At 37.3% G+C, this 24,435-nt stretch overlaps 1 protein-coding gene across 2 annotated transcripts in view; it reads left to right on the forward strand.

The window, feature by feature from the left end:
• LOC139970542 (kelch domain-containing protein 3-like) overlaps nucleotides 1-22,797 on the forward strand; it is a 30,286-nt gene extending 7,489 nt beyond the window's left edge. Inside the window, exons 5-10 of one of the 2 annotated variants that reach the window (XM_071976327.1) lie at nucleotides 640-705; nucleotides 3,332-3,554; nucleotides 7,020-7,215; nucleotides 9,615-9,676; nucleotides 10,636-10,714; nucleotides 12,596-22,797. In XM_071976327.1, coding sequence (XP_071832428.1) covers nucleotides 640-705; nucleotides 3,332-3,554; nucleotides 7,020-7,215; nucleotides 9,615-9,676; nucleotides 10,636-10,714; nucleotides 12,596-12,662 — 693 coding nt within the window. In that variant the 3' untranslated portion in view covers nucleotides 12,663-22,797. Of the gene's footprint in view, nucleotides 1-615; nucleotides 706-3,331; nucleotides 3,555-7,019; nucleotides 7,216-9,614; nucleotides 9,677-10,635; nucleotides 10,715-12,595 lie in introns of both variants that reach the window. The other variant, XM_071976326.1, reaches the window with a different exon arrangement.
• Nucleotides 22,798-24,435: the final 1,638 nt, after the last annotated feature.

Below are 24,435 nucleotides of genomic sequence, written 5' to 3' on the forward strand. Positions count from 1 at the left end.
ATGCATTCAAAGTGCTTAAACAGCAAAAGGTTCTTAAGCTCACAGAGTTTTAGCATTTTATATACAAGGAGGAAACCCATGTCCTTTTAAGCATCCCACTTATTAATGTTCATATTTCCTACATTTCAGGGAACTTTGAAAATATTTTTCTTTCTAGATGAATATTTTAATATTAAGAGTTGAACTGTAATGAAAGTTTGCTCTGAACCTTTACACTGTGTGTACTATTTGCACTTGAAATGTAAAATTTCCTTCCTAAGTGTCATGATGTTACTGTGCATGATTACTATTCATATCTGAGGTCTGCTTTTAAACAGTACTAAGCTTAACTAAATTGATTGAACCAACTTAACATTATTGTTGAGGTCACAACCACAGAATTTCCCTGGTATAAGGTGGCCATAATATTGTTGCTGTGAAGAATGTGTTTTCCTTGACATGTTTGCGGTATTACATGTTTAAGTGTACCAGATGAAGCATAACAAATTTATGTGGATATCTCAGATTGTTCAGTCTCCTCACATACACTTTTGCAGGCTGCCTTGTGTGAAGTGCACTTTCTGAATCCCATATTTGGGGGCATCACACTGATCAATACTACAAACCATGACATAGGTCTTCTCTTTTCACTATAAACAGTTGCAGATCTATTCTAACATGGTTTTCATGTTAGACCTGAGAAATAATAATTGGAGACTCCTTCAGGTAGGATTGCATATTTCTTTATGAATTTTGATCACCTTGTCAATTCCCAAATGTGTCATATCAAATATGGCTTTCATGTATGTATGTATACATGTATGTATGTATTTTATGTATAGGTGAATGTATGTATGTATGTAAAGTATTTTATGTGTGTATGTGTATGTATGTATGTATTTTCATGTTATTTGAGTCATCAAATGCAACCAGCTGCCTATAAAATACTGTTGAAGCATCAAAAGTAAAGCAGTGCCAAGAGGACAAAGATACATGGTTCTTGTATGAGAACTAAACAGAGTAGCTTCATGATCAAAACATACAATCGTATGAACAGCAATCGCTCTATCAAACTGGACCGAGGCTTCAAAAAGTAATTGTGGCATCAAACTCATTTGTTGTATCAAAATAAATTAAGAACAAGCAGCATCAAGTACAATGGCAATGTAAAGCAATCATATTATCAAATATAAAAACTGGATCATTGCGTCAAGTGCAATTGTAGTTCAAACACATTTGTAGAACCGAAAACAGTTGAAGGCCCAAGTGTGGATAATGCTTTCATGACGTAGCAATATCACATATCACCATGGTTACCCTCTGGCCGGAGAGCTGGGAGCATGAATCAGCTAACAAGCCACTTGGTGTGGGGTTGTTTTCAACATCATAGTAAACAATACAGGAAATGGCACATGGTTTCTCTATTGGAGGAATACTGGATTATAAAGCTCTCATGCAAAATGGTTGAGTACAGCTTAGCATATTTACAGTATGATAATCTGCGAAGTGAAGCCTGGATTAAGTTCAGATGTAGTATGGAATCCACCTTACTGAAAACAAGAACTCCATCGTCTTCCTATGGATGTTAAAGGTCATATTGAGATCAACAGCAGTCAAAGTTTGAAAACCTTGTTAATATGTTAAGTCAAAAAGCATAGCTTGCCTGAGTTCTATACCCATTATGTGGATCAACAGTTTTGAATACAAAATTCCTAATTCATCTGTGGAAGATTTAGGTTAACATAAGTCTGAAGCCTTGTACCGCACAATAACTTGAGAAAGATAAAGCTTGGATTAACTTAAAAAAAGTTTCAAGTTGGCATGTATACCACATTTACGACTAGACCCAAAGTGCTCAATGTATATGTATTGTCCCATGCAGGCTGGAGTTCAAAAAGAAAGTGGCGTGGCCCTGAGGTTGTTGCAGCTGACTCCCATTTTGGGCATCCACCCCAGAAGATAAAAACAAATTAGAGAGAAATGGTGCATTCTTGATGTATAGTTGGTCCATACACTTAAGGTTGTGCTAAGTTCTACTTTTAATTTGTTTCTGTGGGTTGAAATTGGGAGGGTGAAGAATGAAGACCCTGTATCATCTGGATCTGCTGCTACACTCAACAGCAATGCACTGCTATCAGAGTGTATTGAGATTCAGAAGCATTGCTGCTCTAGTTTGTTGTTGTTAAGTTCTTAGTTGGTGTATTGCCTCACATATTCATGCCTTAAACAACGAACTTCAGTTCTGTCTGACATTTCAAGTTGTGTATTCTGACTATAAGTACAGTTTTCTACAATGTAAGTTTACAACATGCAGTTAACTTATTAAAACTAACCAGGTGCATGTAACATCGGTTGGTTACATTATAACACCTGAACAAAGTAAGTTATGAAGCAGTTCAAACTGGTGACTGCAGGCTCAGGCAGTGTTCTGTGATGATGTTATTTCGCAAAATATTTTGATGTTGATTTTGATGGTACAAATGTTTTGATTCTGCAACTGATTTTGATACAAGAACTGTATTAAGAGCTATGTATTGTTTATGCTGAGATTGAGTTGGATGCTGCTATTGAATTTGATACAACAAATATCTCATGGTAGGATTGTATTTGGTACTATGGTTGCTCTTCATGAGATGTTGCTACAGTCTGTTCTCTTGCAATAACGATAAATTTTTGCCCTTACCGCACCCCATTCGAAAGGTCATTGGCAGTCAGTACCTGCGGGGCCTTCAGTGTACTGATATACTACTGAGAGGGAAAAAGGTGTATTGATCTCATTTATAAATATGAAGTCAGTGTGGAACAAAGCTCATTAATTGGGAATCTAGGTGTGTCATATCATGAATAAGGAGCTAATACAGTACATTGCTCATCACCTGTCATACCATATACAGTTCCATTCATGCATATTTATCTTTGCAGTACAGCAAAGCTTCTTAAATTGACTTTAATATATGTGGTACTTGGTAGTAGTTTCGAGATGATGCTCAAGATGGCAGGTTTGGGTAGTTTGGGTAGTAGGTATAGAGATATACTTTAATTGTTCTGAGTTGAAGGACTATAGAAGAAAAGTAAGTATTAGGGAAACTGTGATTCTAATGTGTTAACACATATCATTGTTGTTTGTTGTAAGCTTTTAGTTTGACAGGTTGGTGCCCTACATTGTATTACATTATCTATCAATTGAAGCAAAGATTTTCTTATTATGTTAGTTTCCTAGATAAATTGTATAAAGTGTAAATCTTTCTGTAGTTTCCTTATTTTGACTGGTTTGCCACTTTGAAATAAGATTTTGTTGCCAAAATTGACTGTTGCTGTAACAGTCTTTGACAATGTTAATGTTGACTTACAGAGAAAGAGTGAGGTTGTGCCCCACTGGAGAGATTTCCACACAGCAACTGCTGTGGGCCCCCAGATGGTTGTATTTGGTGGCCGCTCTGACCAGTCTGGGAGATGGTACACAGAGCAGGAATTTTATTGCAATAAAGTATGGATCTTTGACACAAGGAACCAACAGTGGACACATCCAGAATGTTCAGGAGAGCCACCGAAAGGACGTAGAAGCCACTCAGCATGTAAGCATTTATTGAGATTCAGCTTAATAAAATGTTAAATTGTGCTTAATGAGCTACATAAGAGGTGATGTTTTCAGAGTACTTTATACTATATTCTGTGATAATTGGTTATTTACTTTACAAGACAAGTTTAAATAGTTTGGAGAAAGTTTGAAGTAACCAAATTGCTACTTTCACAAGAAAGGCTTTTGGGCAACAAATTTTTTGAAGCAAATGAAATTCTGCATTAGTCACCCGTTCAAGTTTCATTGATAGGAATCCATGTCCAGAAACGTGACGTAGATTGATGATTTGCATTCTTGTGTTGGGTTCAAATTTAGGGTAGATTAGATGGTACAGTACCGCCAATAAGTAACTTGCTAAAGATTAGCGCGATTCAGCGCAAAACGCAGCTTAACTGTGATTAACCCCGCTCCAAATAAAGAAACGCTACTTTCCCCGCACTCCAAATAAAGAAACGCCCCCGCGCTCGCTATTCACCACCGACACAATGGGAGTGAACCGATAGATACAATGCTATTCATAGCGTGGAGGTAGGGCTGGGCGATATTTGCTTTTTACCGTCACGATAAATAGTTCAAAAGTTATCGCGATATTTCGGATAATTTCCCCCTAACAGAATTAGCGTAAATTTCGAGCTTTGAGTGGACGGAGAAAGAAAGATATATGGAGGGGACATTCAAAGAGAATGAAAAACCTTACGATATTTTTCACAAATACTGATGCTTAGATAAGTGCTTACTCACAATCAACGAGCCTCCCCGAAATTCACTCCGCTTACGTAAAACTTCTATGTTTATATGTTAGGGCTGTGTCATTCCGGTTAATTCACTAACCGGTTAACCGTTTCTATTAACCGAACGGTTAACGTTTAAACGTAACCCGTGTTGTTGCCTCAAAATAAGTGCCGAAAATCAGAGTTATATAGCTCAGATTATAATTCCGAAAGAGCGCCACCACTTTTGATGCGGAAGTACATTCTCAAAATAGCGCTGCAAGTATCGTTTTTTCGTAACGCGTATGTCAAGAATTTGGCTGTATTTGCTTAGTTTTGACGAATGTTGCATTGAAAAAGACGAATCGCGCGTTTTCATGAAGTTTTAAACAGATTTTTGTTTCTTTTTCAGTTCATCGGTAACTGTTACAGAGATATTTGAAGCAAATATTTCTTTGTTAATTGCGTAGCCCCTACTGTAATACCGCAGGCATTGTATGGCAGTTATAAGCCTAATATTACTAGGCCTACTTAATATTGGCATTGTGTATTGAAGTTCGCGATCATATGGAGTGTTAGACTACAAGGCTTTCACCAGCTAGGCCAAGGTTAGGAAAGTCGGTTGTTAGGAAGCGATTACAACAGAAGTGTACGGTAGTAGGGCTAGGCCTACGCAATTACAATTTGAAAGGATTAGATGCAGACTCGCCACGTTGTCAAACGGGGTAACAATAGGCGCTTCACGCACCATGGGAACGACACAACAAATTGAACATGATGTTACATTTTCCCGCCATCTGGACGCCGAGTGTAAATTTGGTGTAATATGCAAATTATGAATGGTACTGTGCTACGCGAGTAAAGCTTGTTTTAAACGAGAATAGTTTTGTGTTGAAGGGGAAAACCTTTCTTATACGTGTTTATTCCCCGATATGTTCTGGTTACCAGGAGTAATAAAAAGCAAGAAGGAAACTTCGTGCCTTATCCTTTTGGGTTACATATCATTTTTAGTAGTAACATCAGGCCTCGTGTTTTGTGTGGACTTTAGGCACATTAGGCTAGGAAAGGTTGCACTGATTTATAGAGTACTGTTCATAGGCTTACGAATACGAGACAAGACTCGGTGCATTGGATATTGTTCGCTGTTTCGCTATGTATAGACGTTCCACTGACAATCGTTTCTTGGCGAGTTGCCAAGTTTAACTAAGAACAAGTGTTTCATGCACATTGTAAGGATGTTTTACAGTACTGTAGCATGCAAATCATCAGACGACAGCCTGCTGTACCGACCGTCTGACGGTAACAATGAACTTCACACTTCTAGCGGGCATGAATAGAATTAGGGAAGCCTTCCGATGGAATCTGCACTCTGATAAACAGATCCCCGCAATTACCCGCATTTAAATGCCAGTTTTAACAAAAGATAGAGCGCGGTTAAATGCACTGAGCGCAAAAAAAGAGCGCAGTTTACCAAGTTACTTATTGGCGGTACTGTAGATATTGTCTACATTTATTTTGTAAAAGAAGCCTACTGATTTTGGTGGAGGTCAACACTAGTTCATTTGAAGTCAACAACGCCAAACAGTTACTCCACTCCCCTCTTATGAAGAAAGATGCTCATGTTACATCATCAAAACCACAATGCATTTTGGCATTCTGGTTCTTAAAGGCATTTCCATAAAATCAGTTCCTAATCACAACATCTCAAGAAACGTAAGTCTATTTCAGTTGGTCCATGATACCATGATGCTGGCGATGAACCGTGTTGTTTCTTAGTGCAGACTATGCAGATTAGTGGGTGGTTTAATGGGAAAAACACTGGTATTTTACCCAGAAAATCTTGTAATGGGCCAATTCAAATGTGGTATAAACTGATGGAGACAATTTCAAGAATTGGATCACCATTTCTTTCAATTATTCCAAATTTTTGTGTTTTGGAATCAAAAAGCATAGTAACCCCAACACAGTGTTGTGTTTTAGGTGATTCTTTAGGTTGAAGGCAAAATGAATGTTGACATGTGTATGTGACACCCAAGCTAATAAACACAGTACCTACAGGAGTACATCTTGATGACATCACCTTTCAAACACGATAAATGTAAAGTGCAGGTTGTTTGAAATTCATAATTGGTATGTAGAACCCCCTGCGTAATTACAAAAAGCTTTTTGAAATTTGTTGATGTCAAAGATGAGTTGATGTCAACATAGGTTGAAACCTGAAAACCTTGTAAGCCTGAGAATTGCAATATAAGTAAACCTTGGATAACTTCATCCTTGGTATGTAGCCCCCCCCCCCTCCCCATGATGAGTAAGAAGACCCCATGATGTGGAAAAGAACCTTATTGAAAGTTTAGGTGGTAAAAGTTTATTAGAGTTCAACAAAATTCAGTCTTAACATTTGCTAAACATGATAACTGCATTTAAAAGCTTGAATGAATTTCATACTTGTTATGTTAGATCCAACTGAGTGAGAGCAAGAAGAGTAAGAACAAGAATTTTTCTGGTAAGGTTAAAACTTAAAAGTCATTTCAGGTCAACAGAAGTAAAAAACAACTTTAAAGTTAAACATGAGCAAACCTGAACGATGGTATTTAGGTCTGCATAAGTGCAAGAAACCAACCACTGACCAACTCACAATATTTATTGCATTTCCATTTCATTTGAAATTTCCTGGAAATTCTAGAACCTATGTAACAGAAAATTTCATAGCTGTAATTCTACAAACATTTTCTTTTCCATTTGCATGACAGTTGTTCACAAAGGTAGCATGTATGTGTTCGGTGGCTTCAACCGAGTGGAAAACACACATTTCAATGACATCTACAAGCTGGATCTATCATCTTTCGAGTGGTCAAAAGTGGAAACAACAGGTGTCTTACCAAGGAGGAGGAGGAGACAATGCTGTGTCATGGTCAAAGATAAAATGTACATGTTTGGAGGCACAAGGTAATGTATTTAAATCTGTGTGGCCATCCTCAATGGCATGCTGGTGTTATAAATAAATTAAATGATTTAAAGTTATTGTTTGCAAATGGTTTCTTGCTTTAGATTCTTTTCACTCCTGTCTTTTGTCTACCTCTATTTGATGTCTTTTGAATGTTGGCAGCCATGAGATTAAACAGAAATGCTTAAAGAAGCAATTCCACATACTGCATTATTGCAAAGCAGGTCACAACACAATGAAATTTTTTTAAACTTAAATTCACTAAATTCACTCTTGACAGTTTGGTGTGTGACTCAAGGAGTCGAAGCAAATACCTTAGTAGACTACACAATATTACCAAGAATATCTTTACAAACGTTTCACAGTATGGTATTGATATGGCAAAGTTGAAGCAAGTTTTCTCTTTTATGCTGATATTGTCAATGACCAATCTCAATGTCTTCATGGAAAAGTTTCATGTATGAGAAAAACAACTTCATGGAGATTTTATCTTCCATATAAAAACTTTCAGTGGAAGAGTCATTTAAAGTCTAAAGTTGCCATTCACAATTGGAAAGATGCAACTGCCACGATAGGCATTACTGTGACATATGCTATATTATAATTTTATGTGTTTATGAATGAAAAGCTGAAGGGAGAAAAGTTTGTCTGCTTTCCATGACTTCATTTGTACTTTGTAAAATGTACCAAATATGAAGATATTCAAAGCAAGTTTGCTGTGATTTTTGGCCAAAAATTTTCAGGTTCTCACTAAAAACATGGTGCGTGTCGACCTGTGGTAGATTGCTTAGTCAAACTTAGATTTCAATCCAGACCGATTTGATCTTATCACAGCTGTAGTGAGGTAACAGGATGTCTGAAAAGGGGAAGTAAAAAAAACTTGGAAAAAAATACAAATTCTTAACCCCAGTCATGGCTGTGTCTTGCAGCTGAGTTGCTTTATGGAAAATTGTTTGGGTCAAAGTGCAGTCATCATATTAATGATTCTGTCACATGTTTTACAATTGCCGCATTTCTTGTACCTCTTTTTTTCCCATGTGCTGCATTAACTAACAGCTATATGTAAAGTGTAAGCATACTGTAGCTAGCATAAATACTAAGTATAGATGTTGGATTTTGTTGCAAACTTGTATAGTATTGTTAGTGAAATTTCATTTTTGGGGAAAAGAATTTAAGGCATGCTTTGCGAATGGAAAAGAAATTATGCAGGCCTAATGACCTTCATCAGATAATAGGGGGGGGGGGGGGGGTGCGAGGTGATACCACAATGCAGGATATCACCATCTGCATACAAATTTCTGAAATAATCACTATAAATGCTTCTTATGTAAAAAATTCCATTCATGTTTGAAGGAATTTAAAAATGGAAAGTGAATTTGTCCAACTTCAAAGGTTAAAAGGATTACATCACTCAATTTAAGCTCTAGATGAGGGGAAGCTCATTGGATAGTGTACTGTGAAATATAATATTCAAACCCTTATTTGGTAAGGACAGTGAGGAAAATATCACTATCAAGAAAGTCAGTGACTTTGATTTAGTAATTCAAGTAAAATCCCCTGTGAGAGCAGACACCAGTGGATGATCCTGTCTCTATAGTAACAGTACTTTGTCATTGTGAGACAAAAACATGTGCATATAACCAATGCATGTTCTTTTACAATCATAAAGAGCATTGACATTTAAAGCTGTAAAGCATTGTAACCATGTTATATAAGGCTATAAAGGTCTTGTTGAGTTTTGTGTTGCCTCTGAGGAACTGACCTACTGTCATTTGTGAATCTCAGATGTTTCAAGGGTCATTTCTCAAACATTTAAACTGGTATGAAAATACAGCCTCTGCTGATAATAGGTCTTTCTAATGGCATAGAAGATACAAACATTAATTTTGTGCCTCAAGTCATCCTTTAAGAGTGACAAACTAATTGCATGAGTAATTTGATAGTCACTCTTTTCAATGGCTTACGATTGAAATTGCATCATGCACTATTCGTGTTACAACATGAACACAAGATACATATTAACTATAGATCTGTTTAGATGTTAATAATTTCCAATAACCTATTCTAGTTGATTATGCCTTTCCTTTAGAATTTGAAATGCCTGTTATAAGGCTCTTGTACTGTGGTCTGACTTGACTCTGTTGAAAGCTTGTAGAGTACCAAGGTAAACCATTTTGTAATCAGGAATATTTTTAGATACACACAGAATATGATTTATTTTGATATCCTGTGTGAACGGGTGTGGATCAGTTTATAGACGTTGTCAACTTGTTAAAACATGTCATCAGTTAATACCGTTAGTTTTACGTCATTAGTGTTATTATTCAATGCTTGTTCAAATTCAAAGCAATGTTGTGATAAGGGAATATGTGAATAAACAATTTCCCTATTTGCTTTACAGCCCCCAGTCAGATGATACAGACAACTTGCTTGATCTTGCTGACTTACATACCCTTGATTTTTGTAAGTATGATTAATTCCTTTGATGCTATGCTGTTTTCTGTTTGCTGTTTTCCATCTAAAGCCCAATTGTGCATTCCATTATAAACACAACCAACCCTGTTGCTTTTAGTGCACATATCATGAATGTTAATTAGTGAACATAAAATTCTTAATCAGATATATCTGAAGTAGTATGTCTAATTAGCTTTATACATTGGACAACATAATGTAAGTACACTCTATAGAGTACAGAAAATGCTTATGAGATCATACAATTTTTACCTCATTAATATTCATGCATGTATCTGTTTTAATAAGATCTCACTAAAAAGATTTTGTCAACATGATGACTCTTTCCTATAAATACCTTCCTTTATATATGGTAGCATTAGTCAATACTTAATCCCCCTTCATTTTGGTGTGCACTAGCTCATGAATATTAACATGTATGGTTTACCACACTATGAATATGTTTGGGCATCGGAATCACTAAATGTTTTCGTTTTCTGGTTATTTAATAGTAAATATCATTTAATACTGGTTACAGTGATCAGAAGATGATGGGTCAGTGATGTGAATGATCGTTACATCAGTGGTCATGTGGTTCCCCTTGGTCAGCTAAACCTATACACCACACCGAATGTTTCCAAATCTATGAACAGTACAAACTGATTTGAAAAGATATCTTCCTGACTCAAGTTTAATCTATTATATGTTAAGAAGCTGTCATTAATTGCATCAGAGTTTAGGTACTGCATCAATGATGTTGTAGTTAAGTGGAGTTCAATGGCCATGTCATGTCAGTTAAACAAAGAAAAATCTGTGGAATATGAAATCTCAAGAAGGAAACCTTCTGAGGTAGATTAATAAAAAACATGATTTAATTTGTCATGAAAACTTGACTGAAAGTTTCATTTATGGTTCCAGTTTGTTATTTCATTGAGATAAACTTTCTTTATACAATATTGTTCTCTTTTCAGCACCGTCCTTGAAAACAATGTGCAAAGTTTCTGTTCTGGAAAACCACTTAAACTCTAGTCTGTTACCTAAATCTCTTCAGTAAGTACTATGTTTTCATATTTGTAAGGTTTAGCCTAACAGGCCACTGCAAAACTCACCTGAGTGAACAGTTTAAGTACACTGTGAATGGTCTACAGCGGCTTGGTTCAGGTGTGCTTTAAATTTAGTGAAAATTCTTCCAAGCAAGGGAACATATTACTTATCCTCAGTGCATTAACATGACTTAGTGAACAGTTTACAGCAGTCACGTTACGTGTAGCCAGTGCTTCCCATCATGCTGTAGTAATAGTTTGGTCAGATCATGTACGTCTCTTATCTTTCTTTCTGCAGAGGATATATGCACACACATGAAAGCAAAGTTTCTTGAGTGATTTGGTACAATTTATCATTAGGACTATATAAGTTAGTGAAACTTGAAGGAAGGAGAACAGTACGTTGTGACTGTTACTTAAGCATGATAGTGACTAACGTGAGACTTCATGCTTATTGTTCTCAGGCTTTTGCTAGTTTCTGCTTTCTAGTGAATTATACTACCTTCAATAAAAGAGGATGAACATTTTCAATGTTTCCTAACCTGTTGGACTTACTTTTGTAATCTGCTAGCGAGGTTGACATACAGTATCAAACAAGGGTGAAAATAAGCCGGCCCCAGGAGCCGAACAGTGCCCGTAACCTCCCAACCGGTGCCCAGATTTGTCATAAACAAATAGGCTAGGCCACGCTGCTTTTTTGCAACTTAATAGCCTCCAGCTAATTCCCAAATATATTGTACGCTGATTTACAATCAAGCAAAATTTTGTAAACTTAAACATATTTTTGAACCACCGAACCATTCATAAGCGTGTGATGCACGCTGTTTAGTCTTGCACTTGTAACAGTAGCGTTATGGAAACTCACAAGGGCAAATGTTGTCGATGATAAAAACTTTCTTGATAAAGATTACCACTTTCTTGATGATGACAACTATTTCGATAATGACAGCTATTATTTTCACGAGGATGGCCACTATTTTGATGACCACGACAACTATTTTGATAATAACGGCCACTATTACATCATCATCCCCAAAGTTGCCTTTATCATGGAAATAGTGTTAATCATCACCAAAATAGTGTCCATACTTGTGAAAATATATATAATAGCCTTCAGAGGGGGGCATCAGGGGGTCCAACCCCCCTTTTTTTGCAGGGGTAAAAAATATACCCTAAACTGCTGAAGGTTGTAAAAAGATGCATTATCGGTGATAACAGGTTATTTCTGAAGTTAGGTGGCAGCCTGGTAGATATATTACACATTCATTTGTTACATACAGTATGTTTCATATTCTTTTTGTGCTTCACACATATAAACTTTCTTGTGGCATTTTTTTTGTTCACAATGGAAGCGAATAAAAATGAAATGACTGAATAACATAAGATTTGATCCCCTCAAATATTCATGTGCTAAACCATTTACTAATCAGGGGTGCCGGAAGGCGAACAGGATTGCACCAACTTCAGTCCGGGCTAATCTGCCAAAAGATCATTCTCAGAAACATTTGTCAATAAATTGCCCCTTTGGAATTACAAGTACCAGTTAAAAGTTTGGAAAGTGCTCAGTTCCGGCACTTAGCTTAAATGAAATTCTTGAACATAAATTTACTTCAAATGTTGCAAAATATGCACCAGATTGCATCTGAGGACTATTAAGTATTAAGTGGCTCCTTGGTCTACCAAACAAAAGAGCCTGTGAGCAAGGAGCCACTTTCCCCAGAATGTGGCTCCTGGACCTCAATTTTAAGCTTAATTTCACCCTTTGTTTCAAATGGTTTTGCCATTTTGTTCCGCTACTCCAGCAAGTAGGACTGTCTATGTAATATTTCTTGAAATGTTATGTGACATAAAAGAACAACAAGAGTTTGTGTTTTGATTATTTTTTTAGGTGGGAACTAACAGCTATGCAAGCTGCCAGTAGTATTTGCTCACCGACAGATACCCAGCAGGGCTGATTTGGAGCTGCAATGACCACAATATTGCTGATTTATCCAGAGAGGTGATATCCTCAGAGTAATGTGATAGAGTTGGCATCTATGACTGTTAGATCTGCTAATGACATCACTGAAGAGTCAGGTTATTGTTTGCATTGATAAGTGAAGCTTGGTGCTCCCATGTCAAGACTGTAAATGCAAAAAGGGCTATATCCATATCTCTGTGATAATAGATAGGCGACTTTCCTAAGGGTGTTAACTATGGTGCAATTTTAACCTGAAGTATTGGCATATGTATGAGAAGATGGTTAAACTTTTATGATATTCTTTACAGTATAATAAAAAGCATGAACTGTCACTGCTACTTAGTGCCTGAAATTGATATCTGCTACTCAAGATAAGTCATGTGGTTTATTTACAGGGTGATTCTTGTAAGTGGTGCTGTCTCATAATAAGGGTGTTCAGAACAGTGTTTCTTGATAACGTTCTTCATTTTTAATCTTCCCTCTCCATGTGCTAAATGTTTCTTTCATCTTCTGTTCACACAATGAGCTTGGCGGGAAGGATACCATGTGCCTTGGTTTCACCTGGACATGTCCTCCTCTCTTTTCTTTTTGTTCTTTTTTGCATCTTATGTCCCGATAGGTTTCAATTTCACATTATTGCAACAGATAATGTTAGATGCATAGATACTTGGATTAGACCCACAGACAGGCTTATTGAGAACCCTTGATTTATATTGAGGGAAATACAGGACATAAACCAGTGGAAAATAAAATGAACATTCAAGCACTAATGACTGCTTGTTGTCCTCTTGAGACTTGCTCAAGTCGTCAGTATAGTGTTTCAAGAAGTATGAGAACCGTCCTCCAAAAAGAGAATGAGTTTTCAGTTAGCTCTCTAGGAATGTGATTCTTTATCAGCATCTTCATTACATAATGGTTGTGGTTACTTGGAATGTTTAGTTACAGCTCATAAATTCTCTTACGAAGTCACAGGAGGCCAGGTCTGTTTTTATTTAAAAAATGTCTCTTTATTGACAAATTAACAAGACAAATTGACATATTAAGATTTTTTTTCAATATGATTAGAAAGGTTAATTTTGTTGAAAAACATTCAATAATTATTTTGTGGTACAGAATGTACAGAGGACTCAATTTGTCAGAAAGTTTAAGGTAATTTTGCATTTAGTTCCCTGACATCTAAGACATGTCCCACTGTACCTCAAAGTTTGTGCCCCATCCCTTCCTGTTGTATTACAAAGTGGACACTGTAATATTAAATGTTGGTGTCTCTAAAAGGGCACATGTGTTTTATGTTTTATTTTTTCCTCTGAAGTACTGGTTCATATGTGCAAATGACCTCTGAAATAAAAACTTATTTTCAAATTATTTTTTTGAATTGTCTTGTAAAATGCAGCAAGTGCTGCGTGGTGTCTCTATTGTGTGAGGCATTCATTGTGTGATTATTTGCGTGAGATGTTGAGTGGTTAACCCTTCCTTTTGTGGGCCTCTGAGTATATGGTCTTTTTTGTGTGAAATATTTACAGTATATGCTATTTCCCTGGTGAAGCATACATTATGTGGGCTTTACAGTGTGTACGATATTCACTTTGTCAGATATTATTATCTAAGCTAATCACTTTGTGGGCTATATATTGTGTGTGCTCCTCACTGTGTAAACATGTTAGTGCTTAGCGGATCATATATTGGGGTGACACCTCTGCAGTGTACAGGAGTTGTGTGCAATGGTCATGAAGTTGTTTTCTTACTTTTTCTTTGCAGTTGCCTATGTTTGTGCTTCTTGCCTATAATGGAGACAGGATTTTTTTTTTTTTTTTTTATAAAACCAAAGATTTTTCTTCTTGTATATAGTGTTAAAAATGTTTGAAAGTGTGATGGCTAGTTGGCCAAAATCTATAGTATCAAAAATGTTTGAAAGTGTGATGGCTAGTTGGCCAAAATTTTAGCAGCTGTATAAGTTTGACAAGCATCAGTATTACTTATAAATCTAAGCAAGGTGATTGATACCTTACAAGATATTCCTGTTTTCTACTTAAAGTTGGTAAATAATATTTATTAGAGAAATTTTTACCAGAACTCCATAAAACTTGTCAACTTTTGTGGCTTGAAGGTTGACATATGTGTGTTTACCTGATTTGTTAAGTAAAATGTTGTTTAGAGTAAATTTGGTAATATCCATCTACAAATATGATTTTTCAAGAAAAAATGGTAGACATGGATTACTTTGGTGACCATTATTTTTAACATTTCTATTAAATGGTCTGAAATAATATCATCATTATCCTCTTCATTATAAGTATGTTTCTTTTCTATGTTGTTTTCCCTCAATCCCTTTTGTTTGTTTTTTCTATGTTGCTTTGTTTTGTATGATAATTTAATGTGTTGCTATGTTGTAGTCCATAAATTAGGTTTGCACGCAGGTCATGTTTTGGTTTTTACGACACACACCTTATAAATATGTAAACGTTTGGAATGTTCTTGGAAAGAAGTTTATCAATTCATCAGCTCCTCTGATATTACCTCAATACATTCTTTAGTGTTAGCACACAAGCCAAAATATCCTGTTTGCTTCATATCAACAACAGTACATGTTGGAGTGTAATCAACACTTTGTTCACCAATGGTTTGACATTATTTGTAAACATGGACCTGATAACTTTGTTGCTTCTGAGGGGATTGTTTAGTGGGCTGTGTTAATCTACTAAAACTTTAAGAAATGATTTATGAAAGACTAGAAATACTACATCAATGTAGCCTCCCAGGCATTGATATTCAGCAGCAGCAATATTAATGGTATGCCTACAGTAATAACTCTCTTTACTGTAAAGATGAGTGTAGTAGTATGAAAGCAGTGCTTTTACTAGACCATCTGCTTCACCTTGCATTACTTAATCAAAGTTTTTACAAGAACCTGCCAAGATATGTTTGTGTATTTATTAGGTATGCTACTAGTATTTAAACTTATATTCAGTTTCTGTTGTAGAGACATTGATGAACACACTACGATAACAGTATTTATAGCATATTACAGCTTTTTTTTCAATATCCTTGTTTCATTAATAGATATAACATAAAAATAAAAGCAAGAAATAAAATTAACAATAATTGAATTCTGTATGATTCTATTTGTTTTGGTTCACTCTTATGAAAGTTATAGCAAGTGTTACCGGATTGAAAATGAAGAAATCAAATCTCGGCAGAAAGAATCTGAGACTCAAAATACACAATATAATTCAGACAAATGGAACTTCATTCATATCGATCTATCTAGCCTTACTCATTGGTTCTTGAAACGCAACACTACTAAATATTCAGTTGTTTTGAATTGGGTATGATACTTACAGGAAGCCAATGAAGAATCTTAAGAATTGGGGTGATGTGATCATACCGTTTAGCTCAAGTAATCAGGCGGCCTGCTGTGTTTTGTAGCGATGAAGACGACCTATGAGTGATAATGGCACAGACGGCAAAAATGAACTAGAGAGCAATCCATGTACTTGCTGATCTCATCGCCTTTATAATTTGACACTTAGTAGTAGTAGTAGTAAGTTGAGTCTCGTCTATTCGACATGCTCAGTGATTAACCTCCGCCATGTATCACGATCTTGTGCAAGGTTCATTGCTTCCTCGAAATTGTTAATATTAACGTCCTAAAATTGCGACTATATTCTTCCAGGCAAGATAGTCACGGGCCTTCCTACTGGTTAAGCAGTATGTCTCAATGCTCCTCTTAAAGCAACCTTTTCTCTTTGCATCATAAAATTTGCTAAAAAGTTTGCCATTTTTTCACACAGCTAGTTTGAACTTGATCAGACTCACTGTATAGGAGGAGTTCCGAGACACACTTTTCCAACAATTATAGGCCAATTTGACCTTTGACCTCAATTGACTTTTGTCCTTGACCCTAAACACCAAAATCTATACTATTTTGAATTAGTCTGATTCTTCTGTACATATTGTGTGGTTTAATGCCTTGGAGTTTCTTCAAATTTGGTATGGTAATATGTGTCTAGTAATTGATTCATGCATATTTATGAGGAGGCGGGGCTGAGCGTTATGTTTGTAACAAGTTTATGTGCACAATAACTAGATAAGAGAATGATTGATCAATGCCATACTTGGTGGGTGGTCCATAATGAGTTGATAAACCCTACTGATTGGGTGCTCATATAATGAATATTAATGAGGTCACAGTGTTAAACATTAAAATCCTCAAATTGCAATAACTTAGCAACCACAAGTTGGAGTTTCTTTAAATTGGTATGGTGATATTGGTATACCACTAAGTTATACATGCTGATGGGTCTCGCAATTGATATGCATAATTATGAGGAGGCGGGGCTGAGCGTTATTTTTGTAACAGAAATTTATATGCACAATAACTAGACAAGGGAATGATTGATCAACACTATACTTGGTGGGTGGGTGGTCCATGATGAGTTGATAAACACTATTGATTGTAGTGCTCATATAATGAATATTAATGAGGTCACAGAGTCAAACGTCAAATCTTCAAATTGCAATAACTAGACAATCATAAGTCACAGTTTCATCAAACGTGAGTGTGTTTATTGGTAGGTAGCCTGCAAATAGCAAAGTGTGTTGCAATTGATAACGTGTATTAATTAGGTGTGGCTATAAGCATTATTTAGGTTACAAGTTTTTATGATTAATAACTTCACAAGGCAATTATTGATCTTGCTTCATCATTACATACTTGAAGTGTTCCCTGTTAATCAAATCAATGAGCAACAGCAAGGAACCATGAAATGTTTTCATTCTGGTTCATACATGTTGACAAGCAGAAAATGGCTAGAAACCAGTTTATACGTTTCCTGACCTGTGACCTTAGACCTATGACATCATCACGCAGTCACAAGTTTATGTAAGTAGGTACCTTCCCACCAAGTTTGAAATTGACCCGACTTACAGTAGTAAGTACTATTTTACAATTTGTCCTATTTTTCTCTACATATCTTATGGTTTAATGCCTTTTTGCAACATTCTGACATGCAGGTAATGGTCACAAATGTTTTTTGGGGATATTTGACCTCTGACCTGAGATCTATGGTCAGGCACATATTCACCAAGTTTGAACATGATTGGACAAAAACTTTAAGAGGAGCTTGCAACACACTTTTTTCGCACAATTTAGGCCAATTTGACCGTCGACCTTCTTTGACCTTGACCCAATAACAACCACATACGTAGTCTGAAAACTTTGTAAACATGATTACTCAAAAAAGTACATAATTGTTGAACTTCATACATGGTATGCAGATCCAGCTTGTTGAGTACAAGAACGCCATTGAATTTAGTGGAGGTCGAAGGTCACATGTGGCAACAGGCATCAAAGCCTGAAAACCTTTTAAACAATATAACTCTAAAATTAAAGCTACCATTTGTTTGTGAATTTCAAATGCTATGATTTTCTTTTCTGTGAACATAGTTTGGTCAAATAGATAGAACATGCAGTCATCCAGGAAGTGAAATCTATTCAGAAAGTTAATATTCTTGCTTTAAACTGCACTTAAACGGTCTTATCAGTTTTCACCCTCTGAGCTTCAAGGGGTCAACAGGGTATTTCTAATGGTGCAAACATTAGCTTTAGGGGTCAACAGGTTATCTCAAATGTTCTAAAAATTGGTAATTCTCTCCGTGATTTATACTAGATGACTTTTGCTTTGGCAGTATAGGTTGTGAAATTATTTCACAGTGTATAAACAATATCGTGTAACTCTCATTCGTTAATAACAATTATTGAAGAGATTTGCTACTGTAGCTCAAAATTGATAAAAGAAAATATCCTTTTATTCATACACCTATGTCTCTATATTTCACACAGCAGACTGGTCTTCTTGGATATTGAAACATCTTGGAATAAAAATTCTATTATGTAAAATCCTTACAAGTAAATGAGATGGTTGATGCCAACAAGAAAGTGCTACAAATAAGAGCTGGAAGTCGATGATCTTTCTAGTTCTCCTTGGGACATATTTAACTCACTTGCTCTACATCACTGGCGGATCCAGGGGGGGGGGGGCAAGGGGGGCCATGGCCCCCCCCCAAAGGTGAGCCAAAAAGTGTTTCCGAACATCCGCTAAATCATATGATTGGAAATTAAAAAAATCGAGAGGAATAGCAGTGGTATAGACTAGTCTAAACCTTTTCGTTTTCTGGTTTAAAATTAAATGCAGAGCTCCCAACTGACCCGCAATTCGCGGGAATTAGACCCGCATTCTAACACCCAAACCCGCTGACCCGCACAAGCGTCCGAAAAAACCGCATTGTCTTGTCAAGTATACATAAAAAATTTGCATCAAATTTTGACTTAGCAACCATCATTTCTTTAGCATTTAGCATAATAGAGTATAAAACCTCCTTAACAGCATCATTTGAACCTCAAATTAGCCTATAATTCTTTTCATTGGGGCGAGCAGCGAACATTTTCATGCCACGGGAAAGAATGAATTATCACCTACTATTCAATTTATTGATTTTACACACACAAAAATGCATATTTCTCAGAAAATTTTGGGTGACAAAAGCCTTCTATAAGTGCCACCATTTTACATGTAGGCATCACCGGGATTCCAAAAAAATTCAATTTATACCCCTCCCCCAGGACGGCGATTCGTGGCATGGACCAGCATTTGCCTTCTCAAGAGTTGGGAGCTATGTAAATGTATGAGCATGAGGATCTACAGTATAACACCATTTTGCAGTTACAGGCTGGTTGTAAGAATTTTTTTTTTGAGAAAGATGATCCCAACTATAGGCTATAGACCACATTGTCACCCCAACCGCGTCTTCACGCCCCGTAAAAAGTGGAAGCAGTGAGTGTGAGTACCGGTAAGCGTAACACAACTTCGTCGTAGGCCAATGACTTGCCTCATTTCAGCCAGTTCTCCAACATACCCTTACTTAGTGGCGGAGCGTCCATATATACAGACAGGGGGCGGATGCCCCCCCCCCCCTGACGGACTCAAATGGACTGCTGGCGCCCTTTTCAGCTTTTCACTACTTTTTATTTATTCGAGATTATTGACTATTTTATTGCGCTCTCATATACCTATTGACATTTGTCATATTCTGTTGGTGTAATTTTCCGACAAAATGGCGACGACACCTATTTATTCTCCGTTCATCTGCAAATTAGCAAGGCCCGGAAAGGGTCATTTCCTGCAATCTAGGGAGTATCTTTACTCAAAAATTTTCTGTACGTTCCGCGCCAACCTGTGGTGGCGCTCCGCTTAGATAGTGTCGAAAGCGTCCCACTGCCCTTACTACACTCAAAAACGTCTTTACGAGTACACTACGAGTAAGAGCTACTCTCTATCGAATATACAAATTACAATGTTTTTATAGACTTTTACGTGCAATCTGAGAAATTGCAGGCTTGAGACCCATATTTTAGGGCTAGGTATTCTCAGCATAAAACACTCGGGAAGTGCCGTTTCCGGCCATCTGGGGGTTTGAAAAAACCCAAAATTTTCTTGTACGCTCCGCGCCAACCGATGGTGGCGCTCCGCTCAGATAGTCTCCACACATTAGCCCCCCCCCCCCAATAATTTTTCCGTTCCGCCGCGCCTGTCTGAGGGCATTCAGCAATAGAATGTTCAAAAGGGGAGGGGGCACCCCCTCCTTAGACCCCTCCCCCATATCACTCTAATGCCACTTTGGCCCCTCCCAAACAAAGGCCCTGGATCCGCCAGTGCTCTACATTAGTCAGAAAGTTATTTTGAATTAGAGCACATTGTACGGCAAGGAATAACAGAGCCAACTGGCTTTCTGGTGATATTTATTGACCTCTGACCTTAAACCTAATGACGCCATCAATCACGCAGGCACGACTTTTTATGATCAGGCATCTACCCATCAAGTTTGAACTTGATCGAACTTACGGCCTATGTAGAGTTCGCGACACACCTTTTCGTACAATAATAGGCCAATTTGACCTTTCACCTAAATTGACCTTGGACTGACTCTAAACACCAAAATATGTCCTATTTTAAAGTTCGTCTCATTCTCCAATGGCTTTTCCCTAAATGTTGACAAGCAGAAAATGGCTAGAAACCAATTTCAGGCTTCTTGCCCTCTGACTTTAGACATATGACGTCATCAATCACGCAGGCACAACTTGGTCAGGCACCTAGGAGGAGTTCGCGACACACATTTTAGCTCACTTATCCACAAACTCACTCACTTTCTTACATTTGGGGTGGAGAACAATATCTCATCTCCCTATACATTACATGAAGGGAGATGAGATAATTACAGTAATCTAACCGGGAGGTCGTGGAAGTGCGTGGACGAGCAATCTACATGCGTCTTGAGTAATGTAATGACGTATGCGACCGATGTTCCTATTGGAAAGATAATATCTTTTACAAATAGTGTTTATCTGTTTTTCCATATTGAGGTTACTGTCAAACCTAAGTTCCTAACACAATACTATGTAATCATAGGAGTTATGATCTCACAAACAAAACCTATGAGCAAGAATACACAACCTTCATTGTCGACTCATCACCATGTAACAGAAAAGTCACCTGCGCAGTAAAGATGGTGTGTCTGTTTGTGATGCTTTAACTTGCAAGTATGCTATCTTAATTAAGGTGAGTAAAATCTGCAAGTCTCAATTCTTCCAGGTAACATCTTTGTTAAAACGCCTTTTGTGTTTGATGGAGTTACAATGTGAGCAGATGTTGTAGTGTGTAATCTTGAACAAGCAAATTAAAAAAAACTCTAAAGGAGAAGCAAGGTGTTTGATTGTTTAATGTATTCCATTGTTTTGTTTTAAATGTTGAATGCAAAAAGTATTGATGTATGCACTGTTTACATTCTCTTTGAAAACATGAAAGAAAAGAAAGACGGAAAATAAAAGGTTTCTCTGCCTGGCATCCCTTGGTTATGGCACGATGACATCACACATGGACAAAATGGCAGCACAGGGAAGTAAATAAAGAATAAAACTGGGCGGGCGAATGTAATTTTGATTGCCCATCCAGTGGCTAATTTACTGGTTTGGAACATTGCATTTCTGATATGCCATACATTTACACTATCATAGTGATTTCAACAACGTTCAGCAAACAACTGCTTATGCTATTTTTATGAGAAAAATATTGGCAACCAACTCCATGATACTATACCACATGCTTATGGTAATTTCAAATATATCAATATGCCACATTGACAGCACCACACACACACACACAATAGAAACAAAACGTCGAAATACGTCAACTTGATAGATTGAAAATAATTTCATGAACGATAAACATGAAAGACCTAGGCCTATATATACTTTAACAAGTATACTTTTATAAATATATAAATACCTATACATTACTCTCACAAGCTAGAACGAAGGCTCCCGAAACGGCTATGGTAGGCCATAAGGTAAGTAATTGCTGATTTATTGTCCTTATAATTATTACCGGTATTAATTCTATTTAATACCGGCATTAATTCTCAGCCAATAACCATGCAGCTTCATATGCCGGTATTAAATAGAATCAATACCGACATTAAATAGAATTAATACCGGTACAAAATAGAATTAATACCGGCACAATATAGAATTAATACCGGCATTAATAAACCAATCACAGCGAATTTTGAAGCTGTTATGCTCTGAGCTAGTGTTAATCCAGGGGCGTATCCAGGGGGGCGCAACAGGCGCGCGCCCCCCCCCTATTGGCCGTCACCAAAAAAAAAAAAAGTTTAGCCAAAAAAAAAAAAAAAAAAATTGATGACGACCTTTATGTGAGATGTCGGTGATCGCTCAACCCCCCCCCCCCCTCCCGTATGCTTTATTTTTTGTTTGCCAAAAAAAGGTTCTTGCGAAGTTCGGCGGCATAATAGTTTTAGAAACATAGATGGTAATTGTGTTTGTATTATCACTATAAACACTAAATGACATGCCAGCCATACTAAATTGTGCATTTTGTGTCCATATTTACTGGAAATGTTGCTTAGTATTAAGGTCGAAAAATGGATCACATATGGCCATGGGCGGCGATCCTGGGTGGAGGGGGGATATATCCCCCCATGAAAATGGGTGGAGGGGATGTAATGCACCATATCCCCCCCCCCCACCAAATGCCAGGGATAAGAATATTTTCATGCCTACATTTATGCATCTTCGTTAATGTACGGCTCTTTTTTAGCTTCATTTCTCGCCTACCATAAACGCAGTGCGATCTTTTCAAATAAAGCGTCTTTATAAAGCAAAAATAGTTGACTGTAGGCTTCATTGGCCCTATAACAACAAAATGTATTATTGCGCCCACGGTATTGATATAGTACATATATGCACCCTCATAGTATTCATATAGGCCCTATAGTAGGCCTACACACGTACATGTTCCCTCGAACAGCTGAGAATCTCATGTAACCAGGGTAATGCTTAATACACGTTTCACCTGGATGCCCTAGCAATCGGTACCTAGGAATGTAACTATGTGTAATTGTGTATTGCATGTGTATAGGCCTATAATAGCCTGCATGAGGCCATTTTCTTCATCGAATAATATAACAGAGCTCTCGAACATTCTAACGTTGCGCCTGAAACAAGATTGACAGGGGCAATTTTCCCAAAATAACACCCGAAATTAAAAAAAAAATATTTTGGATCCTGATTATGAGATATTTCGGACATGACATCCCTATTTTAAAGTTGGGTATATGCCGCTTGGAAACCTCGGGAAGTGCCGTTTCCGGCCATCTAGAGGGTTTGTTAATCCCAAAATTTTCTTGTACGCTTCGCGCCAACTCATGGTGGCGCTACGTTTAGATAGTCAACAAGGTCATATCCCCCCCCCCCACTCGGAAGTACGGATCGCCGCCTATGCATATGACACCATTTTGCATTTCAGCCCTTCTTTGAAAGCAAAATTTTGTACACCCCTCCCCTTAGACCCATCCCCCAGGACGGCGATCATTCATGCCTGGCGCCCCCCCCCCCCCTATTGGAAAATCCTGGATACGCCCCTGGTTAATCCCTCTTGCTGTTGCGTGAAAGCAGGGCAGTTATTTCTGCTGAAGAAAGCAAAGTACAACGCAATGGCACGCATGACAGCCAAACTCAATTTCTGCAAGATTTTCGTCGAGAAGCGAAAGATACTTGTAGGTTATTGACAAATGTTGACTCCCAATCACAATCCGATGTTTTACCAGTTCGCAATTCTTTGAACCGTTTTGTTAATCTTCGAAGAGCAATGAAGATGGATGAACTAACGGGGCAAGTTTCGCGCCTGGCGCAAGAGCTGGAAACATGTAAAGAAGCTTGTCAATAATATTGCATATTGTACCGTAGCGCAACTAAAGTTGCAGTGCCAACTAAACAAAGATGGTCTACTTAATGCCGGTATTAATTCTATTTAATGCCAGTGTTAATACTATTTAATGCCGGTATTAATTCTTTTTAATACTGGCATATGAATCTCCATGGTGATTGGCTGAGAATTAATGCCGGTATTAAATAGAATTAATACCGATAACAATTTTAATTCGTACGGACATTTAATTAGCAATAATTTACCGTATGGCCTATACAATAGACGGCCCACGAAACACGGGTGCATGCCTGCGGCTCCCAGAGGTAGCATTCCCAACTTAACGATGACATCATATCATCTTGTCGCGTTACAACTCGTTTTGCGTGTTACGACTTGTTTATGCATTACTTAAAATAAACAATGACAACAAGTTCTTTTGGACAGTTCACGTAAGAAAGCACATTCTGGAGAAGTGCATTGGCAGGT

This window comes from Apostichopus japonicus, chromosome 8, assembly GCF_037975245.1.
Source record: "Apostichopus japonicus isolate 1M-3 chromosome 8, ASM3797524v1, whole genome shotgun sequence".
NCBI lineage: Eukaryota > Metazoa > Echinodermata > Holothuroidea > Aspidochirotida > Stichopodidae > Apostichopus > Apostichopus japonicus.